The sequence below is a fragment of the Triturus cristatus genome, chromosome 7 (assembly GCF_964204655.1).
Source record: "Triturus cristatus chromosome 7, aTriCri1.1, whole genome shotgun sequence".
Classification (NCBI taxonomy): Eukaryota; Metazoa; Chordata; class Amphibia; order Caudata; family Salamandridae; genus Triturus; species Triturus cristatus.
This window is the reverse complement of record NC_140590.1, coordinates 1,737,736,362-1,737,761,963: the sequence shown is the minus strand read 5'-3', so window position 1 is coordinate 1,737,761,963 and position 25,602 is coordinate 1,737,736,362. Positions and strand designations below refer to the sequence as shown.

Genomic DNA, 25,602 nt, shown 5'->3' with positions numbered 1-25,602 from the left:
GCAATTGTCAGCTCCAACACAAGTGTCATCTGCCTACCTCAGGTTTACTTCAAGTAGTCAGATAGTCTTGCAACAAAGACTACTTCTCTTAGGACAAGTAATGGCTACAGAGTGAAGAATTAAGAGTTTGAAGCTGTACCAGATTACATTAACTGTGTCAAAGACGTTTGAGGGTTTAACAACTCTAGGTTTGAGGTCCTTAAAATGACAGGATTTAAATGATGCTGCTTGTGGTCCTGAACGTCATTTGCAAAGAGCTTTGGGAGGTGGTAATGGACATTTTTGAGCTCACTAACATGGGTCTAATGCCAACTGTTTTGTACAGCTTTCTTAAAGCTTTCAGTGAGCTCCTGCAAGCACCAGGTGGCAGATCGATGAAGGAGCTTTGAAATACAAAATGTGGAAGGGGACAAGATATTAACAGCTGACAACGCCCAGTTACAGGACAGATGTGAGAATGTCGCCATGTCACATCCTGGTGTACAGTCAGACACCCACAGCAACAGGCTGAAGAAAACAGAAACCCTCCAGATAAGATAGAGATATCAATGTAGAAATATACAGGTAGTGTGGATGAGTAAAGAGTTGATCACTGATGACTGGGAGGAATCTTGGAATGGAGGTGCTTACAGTGATAGTGCGGGCAGTTGGTTAATAAATTAGTCTCTAAAATTATTCTGTGTTGACTGCGAGTGAATGCAAAGTTAAGTCTTGTTTCTGTTATGAGACATATACATTCATTTTGCCATTATTTGTGCAGTTAATTTATTATGTACACTTACTTGAAATTGGTGACTAGAGGAGAACCATCAGCTCCAAAGGAATATGGAAGAGGAATAGGCCAGCTTGGAGCCCTTATCTGCCTATCTCACAATGTGTACCACATCCTCTTCATGAAGTCAGAAGACGTGGGCTTGTACACAGAGGATTGATGCTGCCAAAGGCAGACATGACCCACATTTGTTTTCGTTTTTAGAGTTTTATATAGCGCAAACTCGACCCGAAGATATCAGGTATCAGAGCGCTTTACATGAGCACCAGTGTCATTAAATATTGACACGTTCATTTTTGTAACGCATGGGGAGATTGTGATTTGCCCAGAATCACAGGATGTTGTGTGCCTGCCAAGACTCGGACCCAGTTCCCTAGCTTCGAAGTCAACAGCTCTAGCCGAAAGGCTACATCCTCTCCCTCTGCTGCATTTGTGATCTCATGGCCACATGTTTAAAAGAAGAGGTGGGAGATTTACCTATTCAATCTGACACTGAGGTGTTCCAAAAGTATGGAGGAGAATTCTTCTGAAATCCCCCTTCTCAGCTACACACATTACTGCCGTGGTCTCTCCATGCTGGAGAAAAAGTCAATTTTATAAGCCCAGGGAGTTGAACTAACAATCATTTGTGTTGTCAAGGGAGAATCACAAATATAAAAAAGACATAAAAATAGCTGACTAAAAAAACACCCCCAATTCCATTCACCAAACTAATGATTTAATTATCAAAAGGTTAAATATAAATATTTGTGCTCGGCTTAAAGTCTACTTAGTAAGGCCTCAAAGTCTAAATAAAAGCAACTTGAAAAAGTCCAGCACTTCCTACACTTCACTTAGTGGAGGATGCAACAAATTAACAGGTGAACAAACTCTTTCAAAGAAAAGGCTGGCTCAGCAGCATAGCCATGTATAAAAGTAACAATTGTAAAAGCTTACATAGAGCGACAAAGGGATGCAACAAGCAAATCCAAGGTAGAAGCCACTTTCTAACCTACACGGATACAAAGTAACCTGAACACATAAATAACACCAGTGCCAAGCAGGCAACATGCTCTGCTAAAGCAAAACAAATTACCTAAACCAAATAACGCCAAACATTACAGAACACAGATATGCTTGACATACAATTTAGGCACAGAGCATTCATATTATAGATGCAAATCACAGAGTCAACAGTAACTTTTGATGATTGCAATGTTTACCATCCAAGTCTAGAGAGAGCCAGTTGAAGAGGGAAGAGCAAATGTGTCAGGAGATCTTAGAGTTTCTATGCTTGGTATCCATCTTTTAGAAAATGCAAAGGCTTTCAACTCCGATCTATTAGCACCACACTCTGATCCTCCTGCAAGGGTGTGAGAAGTTCTGATCATCACAGGGAAGGAGAAAGGGGAGGCAGCACACTTTATCAGCAGTAGCTCAACTCACTTGAGGACTAGGGAAATAACGGTGTATGGGGAGGAAAGAAACCATTTGTGTGCACCTAGTACTTTCAGAATCAGCAGCGGTACCCGATCTGTGGTTATAGACGGGTCACCACTGTCTTTGAAAGGAACCAGAAATGGAGGAGCAGGAAAAAAGGGTTGTGGAACTAAGTAGTTAAGAGACAAAGTAACTAAATGAGGCGAGGGGAAATCAAGAGAAGACCTCATTAAACATGTGCTGTGAGCCAAGGCAACTGTGTAGAAAGTGACATGGGGGACAAAGTCGTGGATGCCATCTAGCCATTTCAAGTCCATCAGAACAAGACTTCCATGATGATGACATACATGAAGTGAGGAGAAGTGTCCTGGCTCCGGACGGGAGTGTGCAGGAAAATCCTAATAGTGTCTGACATTACTTATTTGGACGTTCAAAAGGGTGGGAAGTGTCCTTGTCTGCATGGCCAGTCATCTGCAAAGATAACTTAAAGAAGAGCACCAAAAAGGGACAATTTCGGAAAGGGAAAGAAGAAGAAAGAAGCTCAAAGAGAAATATTACTCTTAGTTTGTCTCCCTAAGACTCTGATAGAGAGCTAAACAAGAAGGTTGAAAGTGTATTTTTCAAAAGAACCACTGGTAGCAACTCTGGTCACCTCTTTAAATTCACCTTCCTAAGCTATTCCTTCCTCCACAAGTTGTGAATGAGAAAGGAGCCTAGACACCAGTTATTGCAAGGAATCAAGAACACTCGAGACCCTGTTCAATAAGCGGATCCTCTGTAGACTGAGAAATGTCGTCTCATTGAGACAGATGGTCTCGCTCCAGTAGGCAGGATCCAAGAGTCACACCCCTCAAACATTTCATATATCACATAAGAGAAATGAGGAATTTTAAAAGTAAAGGTGCTTGGAATGAGCAAGAGCCTTATAATTCATTGAATATTCTTGAAGGGGTGAGAGGCGGGGGCAGGGTGGGTGTTAGAAGGTTTCATGCTTTCCCAAGGCCCTTGCACTAGCAGTACCACACTGTACCCACACTTTACCAAATAAAATAGCGAATCACGACTCTGGAAAAACATCTCTGTATCCCTCATGATAGTTTAAACCCTGCTCCAATTTAGGACAGAGGTGAAGACGCCTCTTTAATGAAGAAAACATCTTGGCGGTGTAACACTCCACCTCCTACCTCAGAACTAAGCTTTCCCTACAATCACTCAGTAGTCTTATTGATGGACTTGCCTTTGACGTTGTACAGTGCTCTGCTGATATTTGGCTAGTTGCTCTACATACAAAAGATGTCCTGCAACAAGATGCAGGTAATCTCATTGGAGAACGGAGCTAAACATATAAATCAGGAAGGGGGAAGAGAAAATGTATAAGCTATTCACAGGCGAAAGAACAGCATGAGACGGATGCTAGATTTCCTCACAACTTACCCTTTCTTTATTGTTTTCAATCTCAGCTAGAGTGGCATTCATAGACAAACACTTATTGTAGGCAGAACACCACGTCAGGTCATCCGTAATGTTGATGAAGCATTTGTCCTCATGTAAGAGATATCCATCGTCACACTTGTAGTGTACACTGTGGTTCTTCCCATGTTCTGCAGTAGAGTTGACTTTATCTGTTTCTGCAGTTTCATTAGACGCGTTTACACCTATTAAAATGAAATGCAAGGTAGTAGTGAACATACAAGTACAACTATTGTGATAACATTAATCCCTTTAATGTAGCACATGTAAATGGTAGGTGTGACGACAACCGAGCACAAGGGACCTAAAAACCTAGGAATTAGGGACAGAAACCAAATCATGTAATAAATCTAACTGCCCTGAATCCACATATGGGACAGAAGGTTTTGTGGTTAACATACACCAGATTAAAATGGATTCTGGCCTCTGATCAGCCAGTGGAGTGCTCTCTGGATGGTGATGATATGGTCAGACTACTTTCCAGCTTTGACTGGTTGAGCGCCACATGTTGAATGATTCAGCGAGAGGCTAGTAATGTTGTGGGAAGACCTGTGAGTGTAACCTTGCCTCCATTGAGGGGAGAGGTCTAAGCCCCAAAAAGTAGTCCGGAAGTCTATGAGGTGACTGGCGAGTGGTACGTTTTTTTTAGAAAAAAGAGCTGGATTGATACTGTTTTAGCTAATGTGACAATATGTGTAGTCAGGGACATATTTTGTTCAATGATGAATCCCAGGAAATTTACAGAAGGGCCAAGGTGGGAGTGATGCCCTGGTCAGTGAGCCATGAAAACATGATATGACTTGGTTAACAGTAAGAACAGGAATTCAACTGGGGTAAGTTGGAGAGAGAATATGTTCATTTTTTTTATGTTGATTTTTTCCAAACAAACAGGGCCCGAATATGTAATATATATGCCAAAAACTTAAGTATATCTTCTAAAAAAAAACGACATAGTCTTTGCTTTCTAAATAGAAGATGTAGCCTATCATGTGATATAAACACATAAAATTCCCGAATTTCCAAAAGTGACAAAGAAGAACAATAAAGTAATGCGAACAAGCTACTCAAAACATAACAGGAGGAAGGGCAGGGGGTGTAAAGGGATTTTAGGAGCAACGTGGATTATAACAGGGATGGGAATGAGTCCTTGATGGCAGGGCTTGTGTCAGAAAATGAGAACAATTCTTCATATGGGATGGATCAGACCAGGGCCGGACTGGGAACCAAAACCGGCCCTGTCAAAGTGCTCGTCCCCCCCCCCCCCCCCCCCGGGTTTGGGGTGCGGTCGAGCTCTTTGCGAGGGCCGGTTCTCGGCCGATTTTTTTACAGGGCCATTTTTGTAGCTATGCTGCAAAAACGGCCCTGTAACAAAAACGGCCCCCAGGGGCCCAAAACCGGCCCCCACCCGTGCGGCGCACCGGGGAATTGCCCGGTGCCCACTATGGCCAGTCTGGCCCTGGGTCAGACCTAGAGAATTGGCATGTACATTGATGAGAATCTGCATGTGGTACAGAGCAGGTCTCAAGTAGAATACAACAGAAATCTGGAATATAGTACAATTTTATATTAGGGCTTACGCAGTGTGAAATGCTTTAGTAGAGCGCCCTTATGATTCAGGGCCACACATCACTACCATTTTAAGAATGTCTACTTTGCTTGAAGTACTGGATCTGCATATTTTCGATCTTTGTTATATTACAGCTTAATTGGGGTGGGCAGCATCTTTTCATATATTTTTTACTATTTTCCATGAAAACCTTTAGGATAGTGAAGTTACATGGGCTTGATATTTCAAGGTACAGTTAGGTGTTGTTGGCATATTGATGTAGTGCCATCTCTTTAGCTTGTAACATAGAATGAAGAGGTTCCAAATAAAATTTGATTAGAAGGGAGAGCAAGTAGTACAGGGAGGACAGAACCTGTGGAATGTTTCATTAGAGTAGCTAAGGAATGTCACCTAAAAGTGTTAATTTTCATAAATTTAAATCTTCAGGAGAAGAAAACAATTGGAACCATTTTTGAACTACGCAATTTATTCCCATTATTGCCGATAGCTACAAGTTAACATTTTCCGTTACATGCTATGCGTTTGTAGCTGGAAATGCCTAGTGTCATGGGCTGTGCACACTCCTGCCATCTATTGTTTGGAGCAGACATATGCAAGTTATTTTTCTTCCCAGATGTTTCAGACTCAAGATATCTTGTGATTCTTCTCTGACGCCCCAAATGCACAGGACAACGACTTCACCTCAGATTGCACCCCTCCCCTCTTCATCACTGTAATGTAAATGAAACAGGGCAGTACATTTTTTATAAGTGCATTGTGAATGAATAGATAAATGAAATAATCCTCTGAAGCATAACCTCACATCCATGGAATCAGGAGGGCACATGGAAATGTACAGCACTATAAGCTACAATCTGATAGTTACGCGGTAACGTTTTCGGTTTCCAGCATGTCCAGTTATAGGTAACATGCTCTACATAAACTATTAAGCAGGGCACACACCCCTATTGTGGTGGTTGGTGGGGAGATGTTTGAAATAAAGGTCCAAGGACAGTTTGTGCAGGTTGAGCCTCTTGTAGAGCCTCTTGTAGAGCTTTAATGTCCACACAACATCTAGTGAAAGTGTGTGGTGTTAACAAAGCAACAGACTTATTAGGTCTCGTAAAGAGGAGGAAGGTGCACCAGAAACAAAGTCAATGAACTTCAAGTGCATCCCCCCAAAATTATTTTCCTTTATTGTAGTTGTTGTTAAAATTGGACATCAGCCAACGCGTTTCGTTCCGAATGGAACTTCGTCAGGGCTTAAGTATAGTAATCTCAATCCAATCGTTCTAAGTACGTGGGCCAATAATTCCCAAGGTCAACAACAGGTGAGCAGGGTCCGCTAGTTATAGAAGTGTTCGACTTGTCAATTGTTAAATCGACCAAGCTAGGTGGCCCAAAGCATTGGCCCAAGTTGCGATTCTTAAAAAGTCCCACAATCATTCACATTGCAAGGCCCAAAATATTGGCCAGATCCTCCACATCCACACGAACGTAGTAACGTGCAGGATGATAATTCTCAACGTCCTGTGTTTTCCAACGCCAATGTAGTGACTTATTAGGTCTACTAATTGTTTATTGCCTAGAAGCCATTGCAGCTCCTTTCTTTGTACTAGAATGTGCATACTTGTTTGCTTTAAAATGATATATTAGAATGCATTTAACTATCCAAACTGCAGGACCCAACTTTGAAATGGGATTTCCGAAGGAGGGTTTCACAAATGCACCAAAGAGCAGCTTTGTCTTATGAGTGGATTTTGTTGTATCAATGTAAAACGTTAGATCTCACTCAACATCTAATGTATGCAATGCTCTTTCCACTACTGTCTCTGGGTGTGGAAAGAAAACTGGCAACTCAATTTGGCGGTCAGGAAAACGGAAATCACCTTGGAAGGGAGACTGATATTTGCTCTAAGAACAATCCTATCCTTGTGTGCCTAATATACTAGTGATGCCTGCAACTTACTGACTGAAGTGCCTGCCACAAGGAATGCTACCTAGAATTAACGATATTGCATAGAGCAAGACTGCATTATGCATCTATAGCCCCATTAGTCTAGTCAGCTGGATATTTAGACCCCTTGTGGGGACCAGTGGTGTTTTGGGAAAAGTATTCTTTTTGGTCCGTAAATGAATGCTTTAGTGACTGGAATATTAGATAGAAAAATGTGCTCTCTGTTTTGCATGTAGGCAGCTACCGCTGCTAAATGTCGTTGAATGGTTTTCTATGCCAACTCTGCCATTTGAGGGTGCCACAAGTAAATTTTGCTATCTTGTACCAATGACTTTAGTGGCTCCGTTCGCCCGTGCAGTATTAAACAAATATCATCTTTTGTTGGTGGAGCCCTTGGGCCCATTGAACAATGTTGATGAAGGGTATGACCTCTTCTGCTCCTGGCTTACTAGGGCTCTGGACGCTCGGATACCTATTGTATCGACTAAGATCAATCCTCGTGAGTCGAGTCCCTGGTATGACGGGGCCTTACGCGCCTTGAAGGGAGCCAGTAGACGGGCGGAGAGGGCCTGGCGGAAGACATATGGGGCCGATTTAAAAGCCGCATATGCCGCGTCAGTCAAGCTCTATCATCGGGCCATATGTCGTGCTCGTGCGGCCTTCTATGCCGAAGAATTCCGGAACAGCACCAACCCGTCGAAGGCCATCTTCAAGGCGGTTAAAGATCTTATGGCCAAGCGGACTACCTATTTAGCCGAGAGCTCTGTCTCCCACTGTGAATCCCTTGCTTCCTATTTTTTGGGAAAGGTCCAAGCCATTTATCGGACTTTCCCTAGCATTGGGGTTTCGCTGGGAAGTTCCAATGAGACACCACGTCAGATCACCATGCCTTCAGTTCCCCCTCTCACCTCGGACGGGTTTGATAAACTTGCTTTGCAAGTTAAATCTGGATCTCCATCCGATCCAGTAAGGCCTGCTCTCTTTCGAGACCAGACCTTTATGGGACGCCCCGTTGTGCGTTCCCTTGTCAACCTCTCCTTGGAGTCGGGGGTAGTTCCAACTAAATGGAAGCAGGCGGTAGTGTCCCCGATCATCAAAAAACCCTCCTTAGACCCGTCTAAGCCTGAAAGTTTTCACCCCATTTCGCTGCTACCTTGGCCGGCAAAGTTGACAGAGGCCCATGTCAATCTGGCCCTGTCAGAACATCTAGCCCGGACCAACGCCCTTGATCCCACACAGAATGGTTTCCGTGCTGGTCACAGCACGGAGACCGCTCTCCTCGCAATGGTGGAATATCTGCGTGCAAGGTTGGATGCGGGTCAGACGGCGGCGCTGATATTGTTAGATCTCAGCGCCGCCTTCGACACTGTATCTCACAGCATCCTCCTGCATCGGCTTGAGGAGATCGGTGTCAGTGGTCTGGCGCTGCAGAGGTTCCGCTCCTTCCTGGACAACCGTTCCTTCTGTGTGGCCATTCCTCCCTTTTCGTCCAGTTTCCAGCCTCTGGCCATGGGGGTTCCGCAAGGGTCCTCGCTAAGTCCCACGTTGTTCAATCTTTACGTGAGACCGCTGGCTGATGTCGCGAGGCAGTGGGGCCTAACTTTGGTCTCATATGCCGATGACACTCAGCTGGCGGTTACTCTTAGCGGAGATGTTCAACAAGATGCCCCCAGGTTTCAGTCTGGACTGAAGGCGGTGGCTAGCTGGTTGACAGAAAACTGTCTCCTGCTCAATGCCACAAAAACGGAGGTAATGGTTGTTGGGAAGGGAGTGGAGCTTTGGGGCGGTCAGTGGTGGCCTTCTGAGCTGGGCCCTACTATGACCCCAGTGTCGGAGGTGAAAAATCTGGGGGTCTGGTTGGACGTTGGCCTTACCTTTATAGGACATACCAAAAAAACGGCAGCCTGTTGTTTTGGTCTGTTAAGAGGACTTAGACCAGTTCTTAAATATTTCGATGCCCCGACCAGACAGCTTGTAGTCCAGGCTACTATCATCTCTCGCCTGGACTACGCTAGCTCTCTTCTGGCTGGGGCTAATCAGGCTGAGTTAACCCGCCTACAGCGGGTTCAAAATGCTGCGGCTAGAGCCATTGTTGGCCTACCCAGATTTTGCCCGGTGGCGAATGTCCTCCACTCCCTGCATTGGCTCCCTGTAAGGAAGCGTATTCTTTTCAAGGTCCTTTGCTTGGCGTTTAAAATATTAAGAGGTATAGGCCCTGAAATCCTGTCCAATTTTATTTCCTTCTATGTCCCCACCCGTAGCCTCCGATCTCAGGGCCAGGCCCTTGCTGTGGTCCCTAGATTTAGACTCAGTCGGATGGGGGGTCGTTCCTTCAGCGTGAAAGCTGCACTAATTTGGAACACCCTCCCAGTTGAAGTCCGTCAGTTGGACGATCTGCTGTCTTTCCGGAGAGCCATTAAGACTTTTTTGTTTTAGCTGTCCATTTCAGGTTTTTTCTTTTCCTGTTGTGTTGTGTTTCTCCTTGTCTCTGCGCCGGGACGCTCCTTGGCTGGAGTAGCTGTGCGCATAATAAATCAATATAACATAACATAACATAACTTGCACTTTTCCGCAAAACATGAACCTGCGGTAGGTTTTACATGCCTCACGCAGAATCAGCATACAAGTCTCTGGCCTTTTTAAGTGTTCAAACTACATCCTTAGGTGCCAAATCACCAGGTTAATTCCCAGGAGGATTATATGCCTCAATTGGTCTTTGTTTGGAGATATGTCTGTTCTGATGGGCAGCTCTTAGTGCGGGTGGACAGACGCACAACAAGCACTGAGAACCAGGCTTCCTTGCCCAGGTTTATGCAACGAGAGTCATCAACGTCTGCTTGAGCTTCTCACTACATATGGAATCAGAGGTAGTGGTAGAAAAGTTTAAGCGAACATCCATGCCCAAATCATGCATTGTGCACTGCCCCTGCACTGTGGGTGAAGCTTGAGCAAATTGGGTTAAATGTAAATAAGAGAACCCAATTGGATTGGTCAGGGACCTTGGGTACGTGTATTTTATCTATATTAGGTTGTCTGTCCGGACATTAAAGTACTCATGTCCGGACAGACAACCTAATATAGATCTCGTATTTCTATATTGACTCTTTCTCCTTATCCTTCTTGTGAGGGACCACTGTTTATATAAAATTCAGCACATTGTGGCAAGTTGATCGACTGTGGGCACCTCCCATTGTTTGAAGTAATAGTGAAATGCTTGGGGATTTATTTCCCATTCATAGACTTGTTGCTGGATCCTGCTAAGCAGGTCCGCAGTCATTTTTCACCCTGGCAGAAGCTCTTTAATGAGCTGGGTCTGACTGAGAATAGCCCAGTACCAGATTGTGAGGTGTGCAAGTACATATAATACATTATGGCCATGTTGTTTGCCCTCAGTAGAATGGTTTTCTTCAGAATGAGTGTGCTAACTGCTTTGAGTGCCAACTGTATAGCTGTCAGCTCCAGAAAGTGAATGTGACACTTTGGTCTTGCATCCTGATACATGAGCAGTCATGTTTTCCAATAATCCCACCAGCACACTAGAAGTGAGGCATCTACATAAACTGTCATCTATGTCAGAGGGTCCTGAAATGGTCTGCCCAGAGACAATCACTGTTGTTCTACCACAACACAGTGCTGAACTCTGGGCTCCACCAACTCTAGATCTTCCTGTTGACCTGTTGCTTGTGAATTTTGCCTATGCACACACTCCTGTATGGGGTACACATGCAGCTGGGCATCTGGGACTAAGGCAATGCAGGAGACCATTATCCTTAGTAGTTTGCTTGCCATTCTCATAGTCTGAGAACTTCAGGTATGAAAAAGAGGTATCACCCTTTGCAATGGCATCACCTTTTGACTGCGGCATCCCGTAACAGACTTTAATCTCAAACTGTCTTGGGAGCTCTGTTAAAGTTTTGGGCTTTGATTGTGAACCCTAGCCTATGAGGAGTGACAGGGCTGCCTTAGTGTGTGCTAGGTGTTGCTGATGGCTGCTGCTTTCATCAACCAAAAATCTAGCACCTGAGGGCTGTTGTGACTCTGAAGGGAAGTGAACTGGTTGCATTGTCCATTCAACACACATCTGAAATAGTAATGATATGCTGGGTGCATGGGGAAGTTGGAATTGTGGAGGTAGAGGTAGAGGGTCACCATGAAGTCTCTTGTGCAGAGTGGAAGGATGACAGGCTGTCATTTTGAAATGCTCCAATAGGATGCAATGATTCAGTGGCCTGAGGTTGAGAACAGGCCACAGAGTAATGTCTTTATTTGGAATGGGGATTCCAGTGAATGCACTCGTTGGACCCCTTGTTGAGTGGGGAACTGCCAATACTCTCTCCTGCAGCATTTGTTTCAGGTCTCAATTGATTCCATGACCTGGTAGTAAGTTTGGCAGTTTGGTCATCCAGGCAGTTTCCTTGCTGTACAACAGAAAGGATCTATAGGTCATAGATTTTTTTCCTCTCACAAGGGAAGGAATTACCAGATACTGCCAACTGGTGTTGAGTGACAGAAAGTGTGTGTTGGTGAAGTCACGCTTTGATGGGGATTTGCCTTTTCCAGCGCAACCTCTACCACTTCCATAACCATTACTCTGGAATCCTTCCTGTTAAAAGGACTGATGCTGCTGGTAATCCAAAAGATGCAGTGGTGTGTCAGATTTAGCTTTTCAATGCTTCAGCTGATGCCGAATGACAGACTTAGCAGGTTGAGTCTGAAGTGCTCCCATGGCCTTTCATGTTTACGTTCTTTATGTTATTTTGGAGCATCCATACCCCAATCACAACATGCAAGTTAAAGCCAAAGCCTTCAGCACTGTGGTATTCTAAAGACCCTGATGACAAATGAAGAAAAACAGAACTCCAGAGAACTCTTGATATTGAAGTTTGTCCACTCAACACACGGCCAGCTCATCATATTAGCCAAAACAAAGCACTATACAACACCATCAATCAAGACACCAGCAGAAGCAGAACAGAGGTAAGGGGTGATATGGGTTTGTCTAGGGAGATCCAGGACAAGTCTGGCTGTGGCGTTCTGTAGTTGTCATCAGAGGTGAGCTGCGATCCCTGTGTAGAGACCATTGCCATAGTCCAGTCAGCTGGAGATGAGGGCCTGGATGATGGTGTGTCTTGAGCTTAGGGGTAGCCTACTGATTATCTTACATGCCTAGCCTGATTTCCAAAATGACTAGCGTGGTCAGTGGGGATAGGAGTAGGCCAGTGTTCTGAGGGCCACCAGGAGCCATCCCATGGAAAGCTTTTGTTTCCGAAGCTCAATACCTCTCTCTAGTCCGTGTTGAGTTTGAGGCAGTTTTCCTTCATCCAGTTGCCGATGTCTGTCATGCACTTGTGGAAGTTAATTGTTGCGTTGGTGGTATCTTCGGAGAGGGAGAGGATAATTTGTGTGTCATTGACATAGGATATGTTGTTGATTCCGTGGGTTTTGGCGATGTTGGCCAGAGGGGTCATATGTAGTGGGTAGGACTGAGTGAGGATCCTTGGGGAATCTGTCAAGTACCTAATATCTGTAACCCCACAGGAGCAGAAGATGGTCCCAACGCCCCCTCACCAGTGCCCAAGCCACAAGTAAATTTAGACTATGGGCTCTAGCAACAGTATGGGGGAAAGGGGAAGTGGATGAAAAAAAGAGTCTGTCTCTTGGGTTCTACTGCTTCTTCCGTTCTACTTCTATTCTTTCTAGGTAGGATCTTGCTACAGAACCTAATAACAGACAGCACCTTCAAGAAAATAAAAACATATGTCTGCCTTTACAATCATGCACAAGATAACTTATACTTTGTTAAATGACAACCTTAATGTTTTTTCTATTACCCAAAATAGTTAAGGCTTTAGCCCCTCTCTAGAAAGTGCTAAATGTTTTACTATTGAGATGCTTTTTCACTCGCTTGGTTCTAGAATGCCTTTCTGTCTTTTAAATTTTGGTTTCATAATCATGAAAAAATCTCTCTCTCGTCTTGTGACGAAATTGTCCTTTTCGAAATGTAGCAGAGCTCTGATCATGAAACCTGCTTGACGTGGAACTAGCGCCCGCAGCCTTGATATGATCTTTGAAAGGTCTGACTTGACAGTGGAGCGCCGCGCTCGCTGCCTTGTAAAATTAAAGAAATTACTGACTTGACGGTGGAGTGCCTTACCATCTGCCAGCAGATGTTCCGACTCTCTGCCGACTGCCCTCGTACTTACAAGATGTTGAAGACCTCTCTTTAGATGGTGTCTTTGAAGGGCTGCAGGACTACTCTCCGAAATCTCCTCTTCTCAGAAATGAGCATGCGCAAGGGTGATGCGCTGCTCTCACATGAATTTAAAAAAAAGTCTAGAATTTTCTCTGTTAAGAAAGCAAAAATTCACCAGGACTTAACACTTATTCTCAAAGTGCACTGAATGGCCAGCAAATGGCTTGAAGTTTACAGTTGAAGTGCACCGATCGCATAGTGCAATCGCACGTCATGCTGATTGTCTTCAGCATGCGCAGCCAAACAACTAAAGCGCTACCTTAGATGACTCCAAGATGGCGGCCGATATCTGACTCGCAGGATCGTGAAGCCCTTGCAAGCCTGCAAGAGAAGTTACAAAAGCATATTAGAAACCCTTCTGCACCTCTTCCAATGTGGATATATTGTAGCCCAAATTAACCTAAAGCCTTCCTTTCTGCAATGAGTAGCACAAGCAATGTTTCGGACAGCACTCCACAGATTATATCCTTTGGATCGGAGTTGAAGGAGGAGGAAGTTGGACTTTTTGCGCTCTTACAGTGAGGAATGAGTCGATTCATGTGAGAGCAGTTCCTTAGATGCCTATGTTGTGCAACTTTGTGATGTGTGTGGTGGGAGGTCATATCGAAGGCTCCCGAGAGGTCTAGGAGGATCAGAGCAGCAATCTCTCATCTGTTGAGTAGAGCTCGGATGTCGTTGGTAGCCGCAATGAGGGTGGTCTCGATGACGTGGTTTCTGCAGAATCCAGATTGGGAGAGGTTGAGTGGGAGGTTCCATTCCAGAAGTGAAGAGACTTGGAAATGATGGCTTTTTCCACTATTTTAGCCGGGAATGGGAGCAGGGAGATCGGTGGGTAGTTTGCTGGGGTCTGCCAATGATTCCTATAGTAGGGTGTTAACTTCTGCACGTTTCCTGTCCTCAGAGAAGGTGGCTGTGGCAATTGAGGTGTTGAACAAGGTGGTGAGTATGTGGCTGATTCTGGCTTCACCTAGGTTAAAGATGTTGTAGTGAGGGCATAGGTCAATTGAGGCCCATGAGTGGACCGAGTTCATGAAGGAGGTGTTGTATTTTGAGGCGAGCTATCATCATTCGCTTAGTCAGATGTCTGTGGTGGTAGCGGGGTCGTTGTGTTGCTTGAAGAAGTCAGTAGCCTTGGACTGGGGTTTGAAGTTTCTGTAGTAGTTGCCAATCTTGTAGTGGAAAAAGTTTACAAGGTTGTTGCAGAGTCCCTTTGAGAGTGTAAATGTTTTTATTGCAGCGGAGGGGTTGGAGAATCCTTTACGATGTTAAATAGTTCTTTGCTGTACTGGAGCTTGATTCGATGTTTGAGTTCAAGGCATTTTCCTTCGATTCTCTCAACTGTGTGGAGAGGTTGAGGGCTGTCTTGAAGGAGATCTGGTTGGTAGTGTCCTTGCTGGTGTACCATCTTCTATCCAGTTGTTTACAGTGTGGTTTAGCAGTTCTGAGATCTTCAGTGTACTAGCTAGCCTGTTTGGTGGACCTTCTGTTGGTGTTGTTGCAGATAGGAGTGATGTAGTTGGCACAGTTAGCGATACAATTGTTGAAGTTCCTGAAGTTCTGGTCTAGATTGTTGAAGGAGATGGGGTGGGTGGTTGAGGGCATTGATCCATATGTCCTTTGAGACTTGGTTCCAACTGTGGTGGGTGGCATTAGGCAGAATGGGGGATGGAGGTTTGTGAGCTGGTGATGTGGAAATGGACGATGGGGTGGTTGGTTTAGGTGAGTTCCGTGGTGTTACTGTACCTGATTTGGTCACTGGAGATGAAGATGGGGTCTAACGTGTCCTGCGGTGTGGGACATGGATGAGTTAGGTGAGTCTGATGTTGTTCATGCTGTCAAGGAGGTTGGTAGTGTTGATGTCATTGTGGTCCTTAGGATGGAAGTAGAGGTCGCCAAGGAAAATGCAGTTGCTGGAGTCTATGGGGGGCAGGAGATGAAATTGCATAAGGCCGGACGTTGCCCTGGAAGATGGTATGTGAGGGTACCCCTGATGGGGGTTTTGCTGACTGTTATAGTCAGAAGTTGGTGTTCCATGGCTGGGTTGATGTAATTTGTGGTGGTTGATTGGATCAATTCCTTGTGTATGACAGATCACACTTGCAGGCTTGTTGATTCGGTTGCAGTGGGTAATCTTCTACCCTTCAGGTATTGCGATGAAGATGTCATGATAACAAATCAGAAGTAACTGTCCCAAGTGTGTTTCTTATCGGTTAATAAAACATGTTTGAAAGGAACAGTAGAAAGGATAAGGTCTTTTTTTGCAAAGTCAACCACACCTGCTGTTTGCATTTGCAACATTGTGTGGTGAACTTGAAAATTTGGTGAACTTGTGACCTGTCAGTTAAGTTGAATTGTCCATGAAGTGTTACTATGGAAACTGGCATTAAGCAGAATGGGTGAAGGGTTGAAACTTGACTGTGGACTTAAAATGTGAAATTGTAATTTATATACAAGTGATATGTTATTAAAATGAGATTTCCCAAGTCAGTACTATCTTTAGAAGTGGTGCGTTCTTAAAAAATAGTGCTATTTTCATTTAGAATATATTTTTGAACTCCTGTATGGATTCAAAGCTCCAACGCGTTGGTGCATGGTGGAGTTGCGACTCCAAAATTTTCAGAACCAGTTTGGGTACTTTTAGAAGTCAGTTGCTAGGGGTTAATATGTCTAACCAATAGAAATGTGTTTTACAATTTGAAATTATGTAGGAAGCAATGTGATTTGTTACTTACATTTATTTGTGTAGAGAAAGAGAGGGAAAGTTTGCCATTACCTCTTTGAGAGCAGTGCATTACGATGATTGTGTGCATGGTTACAGCGCCACGCCACGCAGCAGTCCCTACTTGGTTCCTGGCTCAGGGGCAGAGTCTCCCTTACCTCCTGTACTGCCGCTGGTAGTCTTCCTCGCCGCCTCTTGTCGCTCTGAGGCCGCTGTAGAGGCGGACTACAGCCCCCATCAGCCATCCTCAGACCCGCCCACATCCGGCGGAAAGCGCGCCCGGAGGCGCTACTTGAATCCAGGCTCCCCCGGTGGAGCGGGGGGACGGAACCTGAACCGCAGCCCACATTTGCTTACAGCACCACGCCACGCAGCAGTCCCTACTTGGTTCCTGGCTCAGGGGCAGAGTCTCTCTTACCTCCTGAACTGCCGCTGGTAGTCTTCCTCGCCGCCTCTTGTCGCTCTGAGGCCGCTGTAGAGGCGGACTACAGCCCCCATCAGCCATCCTCAGACCCGCCCACATCCGGCGGAAAGCGCGCCCGGAGGCGCTACTTGAATCCAGGCTCCCCCGGTGGAGCGGGGGGACGGAACCTGAACCGCAGCCCACATTTGCTTACAGCGCCACGCCACGCAGCAGTCCCTACTTGGTTCCTGGCTCAGGGGCAGAGTCTCTCTTACCTCCTGAACTGCCGCTGGTAGTCTTCCTCGCCGCCTCTTGTCGCTCTGAGGCCGCTGTAGAGGTGGACTACAGCCCCCATCAGCCATCCTCAGACCCGCCCACATCCGGCAGAAAGCGCGCCCGGAGGCGCTACTTGAATCCAGGCTCCCCCCGCGTCGCGGGACGCGCGCGGGCGGCGCCGGGCTGAGCCCGGGCAGAGGGCGGGCCGTCCGGGGCCGAACGAGGCTGGGCCGGGCCATTCCTCTGACCAGGTCCTCCTGGGGTCCCGCACGTGAGTAATGCACTGAGTGACCTTAGTGTATAAAAGATCAGACATTAATTCACTCTCCTGCACTTGTATCAGCGGACTTGCTATCATTGCCGGGACAATTCGCTCGTATTAGAGACGTGGAAGCTTTGTATGCCAGCATTTTGATTTAGCTTGTGTGGTATAGTGTGATAGCGGGGGGTTCACAATACAGACCAAGACAGTGGCATAAGCAGTGACTTGTAAAAAGGGGAAGCATGGCAGGTAAAACACTGACACGTTCGGTGAGAGCGAAGCGTAACATTGCCGAGGCCTCACTGACACATAAAGAGGATGTTAGCTCTGCATTTCCCGTTATCATGCAGCCCACTGCTATTGATCGCATGTTAAAAAGAGCGTTAGGGGTTGTGTCGAGTGAAATTGAGCGTACCGAGCGGCGCTTGTCTTTAACCCCCGACTTTTGACCCCATTTTAACTACACCAGACCAAGAGCAGGAAGTCATGCTAATCTCACCCCCTAACTCCCCTGGAACTAGCGAGAAGGACATTTCATGTGCCCAATCGATCCCCAATAGTAACAAGGTGGAACGAGGCCCCATTAAACGTGTTACTATAAATAAAAAGAAGACATGCGTTCAAAGAAAGCGCAAGAACACAAGTCGCATTACTATGCACACTAATTCACCTAGAAGGAACTTAACCGGGGTTGACCGGGCCACACAAACGCCTTCTCAAGGGGAGCCCCCAATTTGGATTAACAAGATTATGTCAGACCTACAGGCCCAGTTAGAAATATTGGTAATTAACCAGTTGAAGCAGGTGACAAGTAGGCTGGACAAAATCTTAAGCGAATTAAAGAACAGAGTGATTAAAGATAGCAGATTAGGTCCTCCAAGTAATCCCAATAGCACCTCAGAGCCCAATCCAGTAATTCAAATCCCGAATAATTGTCGGGATAGCAGGAACGTACATTTAATAACTGCACAAATTCATAATACACCTGTTCCCCATGAAAACGTACCTAGTATAGACACCCGTGGGGTGGGTGAACTGTGCTCTAATAATAGAACAGGTAAACAGAAGCCGGATACACAACGTCAACCCCTTGTCGGCCCCACAAGTGACATAGGAGTCCACGAAGATAGGTCCACGTCAATAGACAAGAGGCTCCCCACTATAAATCTCCCCCCGGAAGCGTGCCCGTTGGTTGTTGTCTTTGCTGGGGTTCCTGAACTAAATGAGGCACAGAAAGAATCCCATCAGGAGCTAAAAAATAAACTCACCTTTTGGCTTAATCAAAATAGACCAATATCCAATAACCAGGATGGGGAAATCCTCCTAGTTAGACGAGTGAATTGGATAGGGAACGGGCCAAAAAACATTGAGGGAAATTGTATTATTGCCAATTTTAGGGATAGGAGGGTGGTCGAGCATATCTTGAGCTATGGTCCATCTGGACGCATGACAGCTATAAGGCCACTTCCTTTGAATTACTTTTATGCAAGTCAGCAGGCACTAAATAAAGAACAATACAAGGTAGGGAGAGGTGCGACGGGTTGGAACTCTGGTTTAAATGAAGGCTTAATTTCCCCGCGGCAAACGATAGGTTCCTGGGAAGGAAGGCACTCACGTTGGGCAAACAGATTTGCCCCATTAAGGTCACTAGAGGAGATTGACTGACTACCTAACCACCATCTATGCCTAGAACAGGTTGATAGAGAACAGAACATACCTGACCAGGCACTCCCGATAGAAGGAAATTCTCCCCGACATGGCCGGATTAATCAAATGGGGCAGACATCACCAGGAGAAGGAGGGTGTAGGATCTTATTATACACTGAAGGGGCCATAGACCCTCCGGTGGGGGGCAGTGCACACATACCTCCAGGGACATGTACCGCAGACATGGAATCAAGACATCAGGACAATGATAGGCACAAACCTCCCTACAGAAAGAGAGGGGGCGGGGTTAATTCCACTCAAGAAACGGAAGTGGTAGGGCCCGTTATTGCAGAGAAAGAGGGCCTGAAAATTATTTCATGGAACATAGCAGGGATTGCAGGGAAATTCCATAACAAGGAATGGCGACTGTATATGGCCCAGTTTCAGATCATCTGCCTACAAGAGACCTGGGCTCTGGATAATACCCATCTTCACATGGAGGGTTATAAATGTTTTTTTACGCCGGCTCAAAATACCGCTTCAGGTAGGGCCAAGGGTGGTCTGATCATATATATCGATTTAAACATAAAAGGCAAATGGTCCAAGGTGGACTGGTTCGCTTGGGACATTCAGGCCCTGAGATTTAGTAATAAAAGGTTGGGTCTTGTTTTGTTTAACGTGTATAATGCCACCCTTTCGGAAAATGATTTCACCACCATGAGGGAACTGGACGTTAGACTGAAACTTGAACTTGCCCCCATCCATGGGGTCGTGGCACCCCGGATACTTGTCATGGGGGACCTGAATTGTCATTTATGCCCAGGGTTGTTCCCGATCAATAGCAACTGGTCAAAATGCCCCGTAGAAAAAGGCCCCCACTTTAGTCATTCCTTAAGGGGTACTGAATGGGGCAAGTTAATTCATTCCTATGACCTTGAGCACACAGTGGATAGAATGCCCCTGGGCCCGGATGGAAGACTCCCCCCCACTTTCAAAGGGAGAGGGTGCTCGTCTTACATAGACTACTTTTTAGTTTCAAGAGTTCTAAAAAATCAGATTATAAAAGTAGAAATAGAGTGGTGCCCGTTTAGTGACCATAATCATCTTGTCATGGAGCTCCTGCATCCGGGTAAGCAAAAGACCAAGTCCAGGGTTGGCATCTTAGAAACTGTAACGGCCCAGGGCAGAAGACTTAAGTGGGCAAAAATAGATGGGGCTAGATTTTACAAATCCCTGATGGACGGAGGCAAGTCTCTTATTGATGAGTCCCTAGATCCCTTGGTGACAGAGGTTCGCCTTATAAAAGTGTTAGGACAAATAACGAATCTGGTCAATGAGTTATTGTCGGTCAAGGCCCCCACGAAAACTCACTCTAACGACCCAAAATGGTTTGATAGGGGTTGTACACTCGCACTAAAAACCTTAAAAATGGCCCTTAGTTGCACACCGAGGAATCAAGCTGAAGTTAAAACATGCAGATCCACATACAGGAAGGAGTTAAAAAGACGGAAAGCCACTCTTCAGGGGGAAGCATGGGCGGCCCTGAGGGAGGCCTCTGAAAACAGGAACATCACAGAATTTTGGAGACTAATAAACTCCCCTTGTTTTTTAGACAATAACGCCCCGGAGGTCGCATCAAATATCCTCCCAGAACAGTGGATTGCTCACTTCGAGGGCTTGTATAACCACGGGGAGGTGGGTCCCCCAAAAGAGAGGGAGACACACCCAGTGTGCAATCAGGTTGTATTTTCCCTGCAAGAGATTAGAATGGGCATCGAGGGACTCACCAAAAATAAAGCCCCAGGACCAGATGGGATTCCCCCAGACCTGTTTCTGAGCCAAGTGGATCTCTGGGCGCCCATTATTACCCGAGTAATAAATGCAACTATAACGGCCGGTTTACCACGGTCTTGGTCCACGGCCATTATAGTACCAATTTTTAAAAAGGGCAATAAAGACGACCCCCAATGTTACCGGCCCATTTCCCTGATAGATGTTACTGCCAAAATCTTGGGAAGAGCGATTCTGAACCGATTGACTGAGTGGGCTGAGGATAAAAATATTATCTCAGACGCCCAGTATGGTTTTCGGACCGGTAGATCTACCAGCGACCAATGCCTGAACCTATACATGCTGATAGCAAAATATACTAAAGCCAGCAATGAAACTATGTACCTGGGGTTCATGGACTTGGCCGCTGCGTTTGACCACGTCAATAGGAACAAGTTATGGGTAATGATGACCCAACTCGGAATCGACCCTGGGATAATCCACATATTGAGGGAATTGCACAGAGAAACCTCTGCACGGGTTCGTTATAACAAAGATGGGGGGCTGACAGAATCTTTTAACTGCACAAGTGGGGTGAGGCAGGGATGTATTTTAGCTCCTTTTTTGTTTTCGTTGTACATTAACAGCCTGGAACAATCCCTTATTAACCTAAACGCAGATTGCCCAAGGATAGGCTCACGTTACATCCCAGTGTTATTATACGCAGATGATGCGGTGCTTTTGGCACGGACCCAGAAAAGCTTGCAGATCCTCATCGACGGGTTCGTCAAATTCATGGAGGCAATAGACTTGTCTGTCAATTTAAAAAAATCATATGTAATGACAGCAGGCAACAAGCCAAGGTCCGGCTTTACCTATAGAATTGGTTCCCATATTCTTGAAAGGGTGCCAACATTTTCTTACCTAGGGGTGCTTTTTGATGAGTCTTTAAAATTCACGCCCCTTGTACAAGAAAGATCTGGGAAATTGGTGGCATCCTTTGGTGCAATTTCTGGTTATGGGAGAAAAGTCGGCCGTTGGGCCCCAGAACAAACCATGAATTTGTATGATTCAATGTGCCGCCCAAAAACCACGTACGGCTCAGAAGTATGGGGATTCGCAAATATGGATGGCTTGCAAATTGAAGAAAATAAGATATTTCGGTCAATACTGAAAGTCCCCAACAGCACATCAGCCTTCATTGCCCATAAAGAACTTGGAAGACCCTACCTAGAGGACTTGATCAACCTCCGACCAATTCTAGCCTGGATCAGAATCTGGTCAAACCCTGATGCGGCATTAAGTAGGATGATCATACAAGACTGTTTGGGTAGAGACAAACACTTGAAAATTCCCTGGATTCATTATGTAAAGACCACTCTAGAAAGTCTGGGTCACCATGAATTGTATTTAAATCCTTCACTGATCAATGCTCAGGACAAGTTTAAATTAAAGAGAATTTTCTTGGAATCAAAAGCATTAGCCAGGAGTACTCTAGAAGGAAGTAAATCCACTGTGAGCACATATAGAAGGCTTGAAACCACCGCTGGGATGGAACCTTACCTTTGTGTTCTTTTTAATGCTCAAGAGAGGTTTTTAATGACTCGTTTTAGGCTCAATCTTTTACCATATTTATTAGCTGAACCAGCAGGTTTTAGCAAATCAATTGAGCAGAAGGGTGCCTGCGGCTGCGACAATAAGTCTCCGCAGGACACCCTTCATTTTGTACTTTTATGTCCCCTTTATACCATCCCTAGACGTAGATTTATAAAAGACATCTTGAAAAAGGCAAGATATACCCGAGCCACGGAGGCACTGACCTTTTTACAAAGGGCGAGTGATCCTCTAACATTATGTGCAGTGATTAGTTTTTTGAAATTTGCATTTAGACTTAGGGTTTCTAGAGGTCAGTATTAATCACGTAAACTTCAGACTTGCAAAAGTGTTACACCCAGGAAGTGACCCATGTGGACTGTTTAAGAATAATGAAGTATTCGTTTGTACATAGAATCATTCAATGTTCTGCACACTGATTTAATATTGTCTTAATTGTATATATCTGTATTCTTTTATGATGATTTTTAACCATCGAATAAAGAACAATTGAATTGAATTGATTGTGTGCATAAGAAAATCTTTTATGAGTTTCTGATATTTCATATTCTGCAAATCAATTTGGAAGGTGAGATACATTTGTGAGGTGTATTATGTGTTAGCTTTATTTTTAAAGTTAAATTAATCAAGAACTGTGATGTTTGAAATATATTATTAAATGTAGAGATGTGTATTATAGTTTGTTTTATTGTAGTTAAATGTTGTTTGAAATAGATTCTGTATAGTAATATGTGTATATTGGAAGATGGATTAGTGATTATGGTAGTTTGTTTTAGTGTATGGATATGTACATTTGCAGTGTACCGCATCATTTTAGCTGTTGCTTTAAATTTGGAGGTGGAGTCTCAAGTTTTAAGGTGTGCATGCACTTCTGTCTCAAGTATGTTTCTACTTGTATAAGTATTTTCATATGTCTTATACATTTGAAGGTACATGATGTAACAAAGTGGTGTTGTTGCTTTTTACGTGGTAGGCTCAAGACCAAGTCCTTGTAGAATGGTGAAGATGCAGAAAAAAAGTGTGGTTTAAAAGATGCCGACATAAGGTGTTATTAATTAGGCTTCTTTTTTTAAGTTTCTAGAGAGGTACAGTTGAAATATGCAGCATCATTTTTGATGTTTGCCTGAAATTGAAAGTTTGCTCTGCACATTTTTAAGGTTTGGATAGTGTTATGGTACAGACATATTCATGTATGCTTTTAGTAATATGGTGGACTTTTACTAACGATATGTGAAGGGTTCCTACTTTGTATTTGGGTAGGTGTAATATTATAAGTCGTTGTAGAATGTCTAAGCAGTAGCCTGAAAGTGAGGTTTGAGATGTTTGTAGAGATGTTCTTTATTAAAGTAATTTGTATGATGTGAGGAAAGTTATATTTCATATATACCACATACCTTTCAGTGTCTATTTGAATATTCAAGTGTAGTCTGTGAAGTTTTCAGATGTGCACGGTGTTGTGACTGAGATATGTGTCTAATTGCTCATACACTTATAAAATCACCCAGGCACTACCTTTGCACTCCTGTAATCACTCAGGCAGTACCTTAGTACTTTTGTAATCACCCAAACAGTACCTATGGACTTATAAAATCACCCACTCACTTCTATATATTCCAGTTATCCCCCAGATATTATCCCTGCAATCATGCAATCACCCAGGCACTAGTTATGTACTACCCCTACAGTCATGCAATCATGCAGGCTGTACCTATGCACTCATGTAATAACCCACATGCTATCCTTGCAGTCATAGAATAACCCAGGCCCTATTGTTGCATTCATCTATTCATCTGGGCACTACACAATGACTCATCTATGCCTTCAGGTGCTAATTATACACAGATCCATGCACTCAATGTGTAGATCTGCACTCAAGCAATTAGCCAGTCACTATCCATCTTCTCCTGAAATTACCCAGTGACTACCCTTGCACTCATACAATCACCCAAGCACTACCCATGGAGGTATGCAATCACTCAGACAGATCTATTACATGTCTCAGTTTCTAGGTTTCACTATATTCCAGAAATATTGTATAAATATTTATTTTAGATATGATGATGATTTGAAAAGGTAGAGACGTATGTATGCAAGCATTTAACAAAATGGAGAGACTTATGGTTGAGTCATGTAATAGTGTGCTGCTTTATATTTGGCTAGGCCCAACACTCATGAAGTTATAAAAACACCCTAGTACTACCCATGCCGTCTTTGAACGATCCAGACACTACATATGCACTGCTGTAATCACTCACGCATTACTGCTGCACTCATGCAATTATCTAGACACTATTTATGCACTCATGCAATCACCAATGTATTACCCATGCACTCTTTCAATCATGTAGCCTAAACTCATGCACTTATATATTCACCCAGGTACTACTGTTGCACTCCTTTATTCACTCAGACACTACCTCAGTAGTCCTGCAATCACCCAAGAACTACTCATGAACTTATAAAATCACCCAGTCACTTCCTATGTAGTCATGTAAATCCCCAGATATTACCCCTGTAGTCTTACAATCACCCAGGTGTTACTTATGTACTCCTTTAATCCCGCAGACATTACTGCTGTACTCATGCAATCACCAATGCTTTAGCTATATAGTGCTTCGATCAACCAGGTACCATCTTTGCACTCTTTCAATCACGCAGGCACTACTCTTGTACTTATGTAATCACTCAGCCAGTAGTTATGCACTTATAAAATCACCCGGGCACTACCTTTGCACTCCTGTACTCACGCAGGCAGTACCTTAGTACTTCTGTAATCACCCAGGCAGTACTCATGGACTTATAAAACCACTCACTCACTTTTTATGTATTCCAGTAAGCCCCCAGATATTACCCCTGCAGTCATGGAATCACCCAGGCACTAGCTATGTACTACCCCTACAGTCATGCAATCATGCAGGCTGTATCTATGCACTCATGTAATAACCCACACACTACCCTTGCAGTCATAGAATCACCCAGGCCCTACTGTTGCATTTATCTATTTACCTAGGTACTACTCAATGACTCATCTATGCCTTCATATGCTATTTATACACTTATCCATGCACTGAACCTGTATGTGTGCACTCATCTAATTAGCCAGGCACTATCCTGGTTCTCATGCATTCACCCAGGCACTACTGCTGCATTCTTTCAATTTCTCAGCCAGTACCCCTGCAGTCCTTCAATCACCCGGCCAGTCTCTACTTGTATATATTTTTTTTATGTCTTATAGATTTGAAGGTGTATGATGTGTAACAAAGAGGTGGTGTTGCTTTTTATGTGTTAGGGTCAAGACTGAGTAGTAGTAGAATGGTGAAGATGCAGCACAAAAGTGTGGTTTTAAAGATGTTGAGATAAGGTATTAGTGATTAGGGTACTTTTTATAACTCTCTAGAGAGGTACAGTTGAAATATGCCACATAATTTTGTTTGCTTGAAATTCTAAGTTTGTTCTGTGAATTTTTGCGGTGTGCATAGTGTTGTGATACAGAC

General features: G+C 44.4%; 1 protein-coding gene across 2 annotated transcripts in view; it reads right to left on the bottom strand.

The window, feature by feature from the left end:
- The window catches only part of LOC146812949 (uncharacterized), a 502,088-nt gene that overhangs the window by 158,793 nt on the left and 317,693 nt on the right, over window positions 1-25,602 (bottom strand). For both annotated transcript variants that reach the window (XM_085619987.1, XM_085619986.1), the window contains exon 6: window positions 3,626-3,846. In XM_085619987.1, coding sequence (XP_085476113.1) covers window positions 3,626-3,846 — 221 coding nt within the window. The remainder of the gene's footprint in view (window positions 1-3,625; window positions 3,847-25,602) is intronic.